At 33.0% G+C, this 9,948-nt stretch overlaps 2 protein-coding genes across 2 annotated transcripts; one reads left to right on the plus strand and one right to left on the minus strand.

Moving 5' to 3' along the window:
• Positions 1 to 151: 151 nt before the first annotated feature.
• Positions 152 to 2,335, plus strand: LOC132714479 (uncharacterized; the record flags this gene model as incomplete). The annotated part of the gene is given in 3 exon segments (XM_060697377.1): positions 152 to 463; positions 853 to 936; positions 2,151 to 2,335. Coding segments are annotated over 3 exon segments (543 nt in total), but the record flags the coding sequence as incomplete, so codon positions are not given.
• A 3,580-nt stretch (positions 2,336 to 5,915) lies between these two features.
• Positions 5,916 to 9,717, minus strand: LOC132714478 (enkurin-like). The gene is made up of 4 exons (XM_060697376.1): positions 9,548 to 9,717; positions 8,164 to 8,309; positions 7,549 to 7,778; positions 5,916 to 6,337 (listed from the first exon to the last, which is right to left on the minus strand). Exons 1-4 carry the CDS (start codon positions 9,613 to 9,615, stop codon positions 6,020 to 6,022), a joined length of 762 nt encoding a protein of 253 aa, XP_060553359.1. The 5' UTR covers positions 9,616 to 9,717; the 3' UTR covers positions 5,916 to 6,019.
• Between the last annotated feature and the right edge of the window lie 231 nt (positions 9,718 to 9,948).

A 9,948-nucleotide genomic window follows, 5' to 3' on the forward strand; every position in this document is an offset into this window, starting at 1 on the left:
AATGTTGTCAAGTGGGATATATGATGTAAAATAATCCAAACATTTCGAAGTGTTGACTGTTCAGATATTTGTTTATAACTTTTCTTTTATGATAAACAGATTGTAGGATTCAGTATTTTGGTTTGATAAAAATTTATAATTTTAATTTCAGGAAGATCAAATGTATAACATGTTGAAGCCCAAGACAGTTCCAGTTCCTGTAGAGAAACCACCTGAACAGCTCTCCCCAGCTAAATCAAAACCTGTGAAGAAAATCAAGTCATTACTGAAGTCACCTGATCAAACATTATCCAATCAGGCAGCAGCAAATGTGTCACATGATCTAGTGATGTCACCAGTGGGTTCTGGGAGTTCACAACAAGATATGTACAATGCTGGCATAGGAACTCCTAGACGACCAACCAATGCTTTCTTAATGTTTTGTGACCAGTATAGACAGTCTGTGAAGAATGAATATCTAAGGGTAGGGCTTCTTGTATTTTGAATTATAGATAGACTGCATGGGTGGCAAAATCAGTTGATAAGTATTGCCCAGGTTGTGCCATAGTCTGTATGGACAAGTGGAAATTTTTAATAAGAATTTACTGTATAAATATCATACAGACAAGTTTTTCTCTTTTTTGACATCACAATTTGAAAGATTTCTCTTAAATTTCTATGTATTGGCTGAATTTAGAAGAAAATATAACTGCAAGACGCCAGTGAAAATACGAAAAAAATAAATATGTTTCATCATAGTGAAAAATAAATTTTTACAGTTAAAATACAGAAAATGAAAATACACATTATTTCATCAGTATTTCTCAATATTTCATGTATAAGTATATATAATAATTTGTTTTTATTTACCAGGAGAAGAATGCAATAATTCCACAGCAAGAATTAACCAAACGTTTAGCTCTTAAATGGAGTTCCCTATCTCACGAGGATAAAAAGGTAATTACTCTTTGTCTTTGCTTATTATGATAATTATCTAATAGATTTGCCTAGATTTGAGTTTGGAACAGTCCATTCAAAGAGATTTTAATGTTAAAATACAGAAATAGAACCCCTATGTGGCTGAGGGGTTGAGGCATCAGGATTGCAGCCATTATTTATCCCTGTGTGGCAATTAATGGGTTCGATTTACAGCAGGTGAGGCAGTTTTGACTCCTGGTGTTGCTTAAAGTTTGTAACTTTATTAGTAGTTATCAATTGAAGAATTCCTATTATTGTAGCTATCTATTTATGTTCACAGTTGTAGATCTATCAGTATTTATATTGTTGATCTATCAGGGCATTTATTTATGTTGTAGCTCTATCGGGGCATTTTATTATGTTGTAGATCATCATCCATCAGGGCATTTATTTGTTGTAGATCTATTGGGGCATTTATTTATGTTGTTGATCTATCAGGGCATTTATTTATGTTGTAGCTCTATCAGGGCATTTTATTATGTTGTAGATCATCATCCATCAGGGCATTTATTTGTTGTAGATCTATTGGGGCATTTATTTATGTTGTAGGTCTATCAGGATATTTATTTATGTTGTAGATCTATCAGGGCATTTTATTATGTTGTAGATCATCATCTATCAGGGCATTTATTTATGTTGTATATGTATCAGGGCATTTATTTATGTTGTAGATCTATCAGGGCATTTATTTATGTTTGTAGATCTATCAGGGTATTTTTTTATGTTGTAGATCTATCAGGATACTTATTTATGTTGTAGATCTATCAGGGCATTTATTTATGTTGTAGATCTATCAGGGCATTTATTTATGTTGTAGATCTATCATGGCATTTATTTATGTTGTAGATCTATCATGGCATTTATTTATGTTGCAGATCTATCAGGGCATTTATTTATGTTGCAGATCTATCAGGGCATTTATTTCTGCTGTAGATCTATCAGGGCATTTATTTATGTTATAGATCTATCAGGGCATTTATTTATGTTGCAGATCTATCAGGGCATTTATTTATGTTGTATATGTATCAGGGCATTTATTTATGTTGTAGATCTACCAGGACATTTATGTATGTTGTAGATCTATCAGGGCGTTTATTTATGTTGTAGATCTATTGGGCATTTATTTATGTTGTAGATCTATCAGGGCATTTATTTATGTTGTAGATTTATCAGGGCGTTTGTTTATGTTATAGATCTATCAGGACATGTTTGAGATACAGAAACGTCAACAAGATGAGGAGCTGAGTCGGTCATTGCTTGCCCAGAATGCCGTAAACTCCATGTACCTAGAGTCTGACGCGGCAGTTTCCTCATTGCTGGCGGGACAGGATCTTACCTGAACAGTTTAACTTACTACATAATGTGAATATGGGAATTTAAATATGATATGTCCATCTTAAGCAAAGCTTTCATAAACCTATGACTTGATATAGAATGCTTGCAAATTTCCTTCAGTATTTGAGATAAAATGATGCGGTTGGTATTGTTTTAAGAAAACCCTGTTTAAACATAGAGTGTTTTTTTAGTACGGTGGACAACAAATAGAAAGCAAAAACGCAAGGTTGCAGATTCAGGACTCGAGTTTTTACATGAAATAAGTACATGTATTATATAATGTCCGAGTACTGAAAATAATGTGAGAAATAAGAAGTTAAATTAACATCGTGAATCATATTTGTGAATTTGTTGAAAAGACAGCTGTTTAAAACAAATGAGTGTGGTTATGCTTGTGTTGTTTGTGTTGCTGGTTTAGTGACCAGACAGTGATTTTATAGCTAAATGAAATCACTGTTTGGAGTTTGGATGCGAGGAATTAAAACATGAGGGCTTAGCCCGAGTGGTATTATGATTATTATCCGAACAACAGTAATTTTATTAAGCGTTAAAATCACCGATTTGGATATATCATTTCTTATTTCTTATTATCAACAAATAAATGCTGCCATACCTGATATCAAGCTAAATTGCTCCTTTTATTATCAGTGCATCATATTGGTTACGTCACATATCTAACAGTTATGTAACATGTCACGAATATAGAACGTCAACAGTGATTTTATTGCATATTCTAACACGACCCGCATTTTTCCCTATTGAACATAGAAGAACCGAAAGTGTGTGCTATTATGCAATAAAATCACTGTTTAACGATCTATATATATAGACATGTGACGTTATCATTATACACGTGACGTAACCACTAAAAATGTGACGTGCTGACAATTAGTACGGAAACAAATCAGGTGCAATTTAGCTTAATATCAGGTAGGGCAGCATTTAATTGTTGATGTCGTGTTAGAATCAAAATGATATATCCAAATCGGTGATTTTATTGCTTGATAAAATCACTGTTTGTCGTTCGGATGCGCATCATTTATTCATTATAATTATATCACTCAGGCTACGCCGTCATGATATAATTCCCCGCATCCGAACTCCAAACAGTGATGTTATTGAGCAATAAAATCACAGTTAGGGATATATTATTTCTTAAATACAATCATCACACACACGTTTGACCCTTCTCTGTTTAATAGGAAAAAAATGTGGGTCATGTTAGAATATATAATAAAGAACTGTTACTGTTATTGGATGACAATATAGAAGGTATCAATATAGTAATTATTACTTGTGTTATCTTATCATTCTCTTCAATTTCATATACCCGCTCCATGCTATATTTCTTAAATGGACTTGTCCAGCATTCTTTTTGGACACAACCATTCCAGCGAGCACACTTGTGCAGTTTGACTAGGCTCTTCACTGTTGGCTGACCACCTTGTTGTTCTTGTCATCCCCCAAAATTTATAATAAACTGTTCCAAAACTAGAAGTTGGACAAGTCCATTTAAGACATTCAGCAAATTTAGAATTGTCACCCATGGAGAACCTTTTGAAAAGCATGGTCATGCTAGTAGTATTTTATATATTGTCACCTTTGTGCAATAACTGCTGTTAAATTTAGAAGGACTTATTATTTTATTGCACTAAGGTGATGATATTTAACAGCCAAATATGACCAATATTTCTGAATAACTGTTTTATAAATACCATAAATACCCACGGTCTTCCTGGAATATTGCTACTGAAGTATAATCTATTTAGTTGGGTAACTTTGGTTAAAAGTCGGACCAACACTCATGTAGTGAGTTCCCAGCTTAATGGTTGAAGAGGATCTCTGAAACACCACCGACTTAGCTCAATAGAGAGAGCATATGGCGCAGAGTGAGAAAAATTTGCAGCCTGATGGGAACTCGAACCTGGGACCCTTGCAGCTCTACCGACTGAGCTATCTGGCCACTTACACACTATTTCCCCTAAATAGTGAACACAGTTCTGAACCGTGACATATAGGATTTGTAATCCAGAGAATGCTGGTCCCATCCTTTGGCGATGAGAAATTTCACCCCAACAGTTGATGTTTGACATAAGAGTCTCATGGTCATTTGGATCTCATCACTGATTCAGAGGTTGTGGGATTAGTAGTCTGTCACTTGCGGAGACATTGGTCATTTCAGTCTAGTAAATTATACAAAAATGTCAGTAAGGATGACTGATTGCCAAAATATGTCAAAAACTTTGGTTAAAATTAACCTTAAACCAATTAGACAAGAATCTATATGCATTATTTTATGCGCAAGTGAGCACCAGAGTAAACCATGAAACTTGGGTACCATAATGATATCTGTCCTGTGTTGCTGTACTGAACCATAAACATACATGTCACAACTTTTTCTTAGATACAGATTTGCCAGTCAAAAGGTGAAAATGACTTTGAGGACCATACTCAGTTTTTCATGGAATGGCATAAATGTGTTCCATGTTTACTGCCATGGATGTTTCTAAATGAAAAACAATCAACATTTTCGTGTTTAAATGGTAAATTCTGCTTAACCCTGTGCTAGGGGGCGTGTTACTTGCACTTTGTAGTGCCATCAATAAACAGGCTCAATCAAACTGAGCCTGCAACATTTTCAGTTTGCCGTTTTGGGTGTTGTTTAGGGATTCTGTTGATTGCTATTTGATAGTTATTATTTAAAGAATAAGGAATAAGAAACATATTAAGTTCTTTCAAATATCAGTTTAATATAAAATATTACATGTATATTTATATGTTCTTGTAATACTTCTTTCCTCTTTATTTCATCTTTTAACACTTCTTCATTACATATATATATATAATTATCCTAACAGACATGAAAATGTGTACATATACATTGATGCATCGTCAGATACCCACGGCTAAACCATTAACACACATGTTATGTTACATGATAATCAACTGAGGGTATCCGACGATGACATTGATGCAGATAAGAAATTCAATTTTCAAAAGCGGAGCCTTAAACAGTGCTTGCTTTTTTTTCCTTCTTTGTTGTTTTCTACTCATCATTTTTCAAGTTTTTATAATGCTGGTCAGACTCGGAGGGGGAAAATATTGTCACAGACTGAGAGACAAGCTTGTTTTGTAGGGTTAACTTATGATTTCACAATATGTACAATTAAAGACACTAAAATAACCATATTATCACAGATATACACATTGACGCACAAAAGAGTCATTTCAATCTTTCATTGTCAATTCACAAATAATGTCCGGTCAACATTAACAGAAACACTTGATGTTTATAAATGCGCATGCTAAAATAATTCCATTTTACACTAGTACAAGACTACCCTTGTCTAGAAAAGTATTGGGCAGAGAAGAGATTTTCCTAAAACAGATAAAATACCGGACCATTTTTATATATAAGAAAACATTGCGGTCCTGTCAATATCTTCTCTATTACGAATAGTTTAAAGTGTAGCAAGTACTAAAATGTTCTGATGATTAAAAAAAAACCTCATTCAATGCAAACAGTTACACAACATGCACTGGAAGAATTCATTCTTTAGCTTAAAAATCAAAACAAACCCACGCTGTCTTGACTCAATAAACAAAAAAAAAAGTTTTACCAACTTTGTTCTTCATTATTTATTTGAAACTTTTAAAAGTTAAAACTGAAAGTATTCTTTTTGAAAATGTTCGAAATTTGCACATCCATAGTTCGAAATAAATTTTTTTAGTTTGCAATGTAGATAACGTGATGTTTCTGTATTGATTCAATGTCCCTTTCAAGTTGTTTCATTTCAGCTTCCATTCTCTCTTTCCTGTTCTTTTTTGGTGCCGTATCCGTGACAACAGACAAACCTTGATATTGATCGTGAATTTCCTCCCAGTTCTGTTTAAGACCTCTCAAGATACTGTCTCGTTCGTCCGCTGTCAGCTGTTGCATGGCGCCCCGTCGGAAATGTTCCGCCACGTAAGCATTGTATTCCTCTTGAGCGCGTTTCATTTCTTCCTGACGACGGGTGAGATACTGCGGAGTGGATCCGTATTCCTGATGAAAATGAGATATATCATTGTGAATTCAAGGATTTATAGAGGGTATTCAAGTTTTTACTATAAATACAGTATCTATTTTCAATGAGTAATATGAAAATAAATATTTCACAGGGGTTTTTTTTACTAACAAATTGACACCGATAGTCGGCGTCTTCCCCTCGGTAAAAAGCCAAGTTTTTTCCCCCAAAAAATTCTATTTTCCTTTAAACTGGATCAAATTTAATAATTACATGGTTTAAAATATTATTTTTCTTCATTTTATGCAGGATAAACCACCAATTGTTGTTCAAAATAACCAAAAACATTGCAGGAAACTGCAAGTACTGTCTCAACATGGAGGCAGCCATTTTTTTTCTTGGCTATATCCCGTACTGAACGGTACTATTTCTGGAAATCAGTTGCTATCAAAATATTGTCATTTTCTTGGTTATTTTTAGTAAAGTAATATATTTTGTACTTCTTATTATGAAAATGACTTATATGGAGCTAAAGTGTGTCACAGATACACTATTATACCTATACTGTATTAACTTTCATACAAAAATTAGAAGTATAAAAACCATTCACCACCATACATTTTAAGAAAATATGTTATACTGCAAAGAATATTTTGCATGATGATAAAGTTTTTAAGGGGAAAAAGATAAAGTTGTAACTCTCTACTATGTAGTTAAGTATATAGTATAAATAACATCATAATAAAGTTTCCCCAAATTGACTTTTTTCGTATATTTTTTCCCCTCCCTACCAGCGTCCAGCGTCTTCCCCTTTTCCTAAAAAAAACCCCTGTTTCATGAGTGGTGGTAAGCCAAGAGTGAAATATGATAACATATTTCTTTCATCAAGGTATTTTGGAAGTATTGTTTCTAAAAAATTTGAACAGTAATTTTGTAAACTACATTCAGCAGATACATGTATATAGCTTTAAGTTTATACACGTTCACTACATTTTGGCAAAAAACAATAGCCATATAAATTTTGTTTGGAAAATACGTGAAATTTGTGGTTGATATATGAGTAAAAGTATTAAAGGATTAAAATTTCAAAGTAAAATAGAAACTTATTTGTTTAATACTAAAACACACAATTTTGTAAAAACCTTTTTTTATCATGCTCAGACCTGTTAAGAGTTGAAAACATGACACCATCTGTTTAGAGGTGTTTTTAAAATAAATTCTATGATAGGGAACCAAAGGTTCATTTTACCTTTTTGTGAATAAATTTTGGTTCCAGTCCTGATGGGTCTAGAAGATTTTTGTCACCTTTCTTCGTATCCACATAAATCTTTTCTGGTTTCTTTGGTACTGATGTGATATTTTGAACTGCATTTGTTGTAATGAAATTTTTTGTTGTCTTCAACCCCATAAGTGGCTTATCATCCTTTTGAGGAACATGTGGACGCCTTCTGCTTTCATCAGGATATTTGAATTCAGTTTCTATAAAAAAAGAAGAGGAAATTATAGTTTAAAAGTTGACTAAAACTTCTGTGAAATTTCAAGATGATTTAGTGAAAAATTTGTATACGGGCATTCCTCCCATCATTTGATTAATTTGTTGAATAAAACAAAATCTATCAAAAGTAAAAAAAAACAAGACCCATTGCCAAGTGGTCCTGGATTTTCCTTATATGTATATAGTAAATATTTAAAAAAATTACTATAGAACCATGAAGGCTTAAGCTTAAGAAATTTGGCATGAATACTGAAACATTGTCCAATGGACCTTATAATTATACTGTAAAAATAGAGAAGAAAACATAAAAAAGCCTTTTTAAAGGCACATTTAAGTATTGATCTCAGTCAATGTTATAGTTCAACTTACTATCTGGTAATTGAGGTTCTTTTGAATGCTTCTTAAGAAAGTTATCTGTTGTGGGTACAGGGACTTTAGCCTGACCCATTGTTTTGTGGTCTCCCTTGTATGTGAAATAGTTTTCTTTCACAGGCTCTCTGAACTTTGAAATATACCTGCAAAATAAAGTAAAAATATTATTCATATTTCATTATTATTTCTCATGTTAAATTGTCATTGAAATTGCCATTTTAATATATTTTCAAAGGAGTTCTAAATATCTAATAGTGAATGGCATGCTGCAGTTACTAACTTACTTTTTAAAAAGGAACATAAATAACTGTATAAGGAACATGTATGGGCTAGAATTTGGCATGCCATGTATGCATGTCACTGACTTAATTCTATCATTATTATCTTCTTCCTTTAATTAAAACCTATAACAGTGGTATACCCTAAAATGACAATGATTTGAGAACCTATGCAGCATTTTTTAGTTTTACTCAATTTAGTTCAAACTTCTTTGGTGTCTAAATTCTAAATTCAAAGCTAGATTCTGAGATATTTTTGTTCTGGCAAAGAATCTTGCTTCTAGCCCATACACAAAACTATTAAATATCTCAACATGCCGTATACCTGGAACATACGATATTCTATTTTTTTTTTCTACATCATACTGCTTTAAAATCGTTTTCGATCACTCTAAGCAGGTATACATTGTATACATTTAAGAAACAGCTTTAAGATACAAGGGAATCCGGGAACCAGTCCCTAGCTCTTATTGAATAGACCCCTTGGTTCTTTTACATGCCCAGTGTATAGCACTGATACATGCGAGGATTACCTGGATTTCTTACCAGTACACCTCTAGGTAGGTGGGAAACACTGAAAGTGTCTCTGAAAGATCCCAAGGGTGTAACCCAGGATCGAACCCGGGACCTCAGGAGTGATAGTCAGTGGTTTAGCCAACTGAACTATCGCGCCACCTATAGTACATCCCAGCGTATACTCTACATTTAGTTTGACTAAGAATTCACCCATGATTCCACAGAATAAAATAAATCATATAGATCTAAATGATTATGAATTTATATGAAGTTTTATATGATTATAGCATTCATATAAATAGATAAAATGAAGACGTAAAAGCAAATGAGAATCCTATTAAATTGGAGCCACATTGAGGCAAGACGCGTAATTTCTTCATTTATCATCGAATAATAACAGAAGAAAAGACTGTGTTGTATAGGTGAGTGTGAGTGAACAATAAGTATCATTAAAAATAGAAATCTAAGACAGTATTGATACAAGAGAATGAGTTATAAGAATAATTTTGTGTTAAATTCGTTTACAGAAACCGATGCTGGACATAACAACAACAAAAATATGAAGTTTTCATATAAATATAATTTACCTTGGTTGCTTAGGCTGTCTAACCTCTTGTTGAGGTATTAAATCATAAATACTGCCAGTCGCAGCCATGTTTATTCCTTGAGATTTCCTGCAGAAATTGAAGAAAATCACCTAATTTATTATTAGTGTTAAAAATGTAAACTTGACAACTGTAACCAGGAAATACGTCACGCGGTTACGATGTCAATATTACTCCGTCTGTTTCATCCTAGGTAAGTTCGTACTAATTTTATTCGACCCACACTTCAGAAACCGAGAATAAAATTATTTTATATAGAAAATATGAGTATTTTATTTAAGAGTATTGTGCCGATATATGGAATAACCGGATTATATCCAAACACAGAAAAAAATCTTACTAAAGTACTAAACGTAAAAATAGTGAGACATTCGTCTAATTAA

Source organism: Ruditapes philippinarum, unplaced genomic scaffold (genome assembly GCF_026571515.1).
Source record: "Ruditapes philippinarum isolate M1 unplaced genomic scaffold, ASM2657151v2 ctg4470_1_1_1_1, whole genome shotgun sequence".
NCBI classification, from domain to species: domain Eukaryota; kingdom Metazoa; phylum Mollusca; class Bivalvia; order Venerida; family Veneridae; genus Ruditapes; species Ruditapes philippinarum.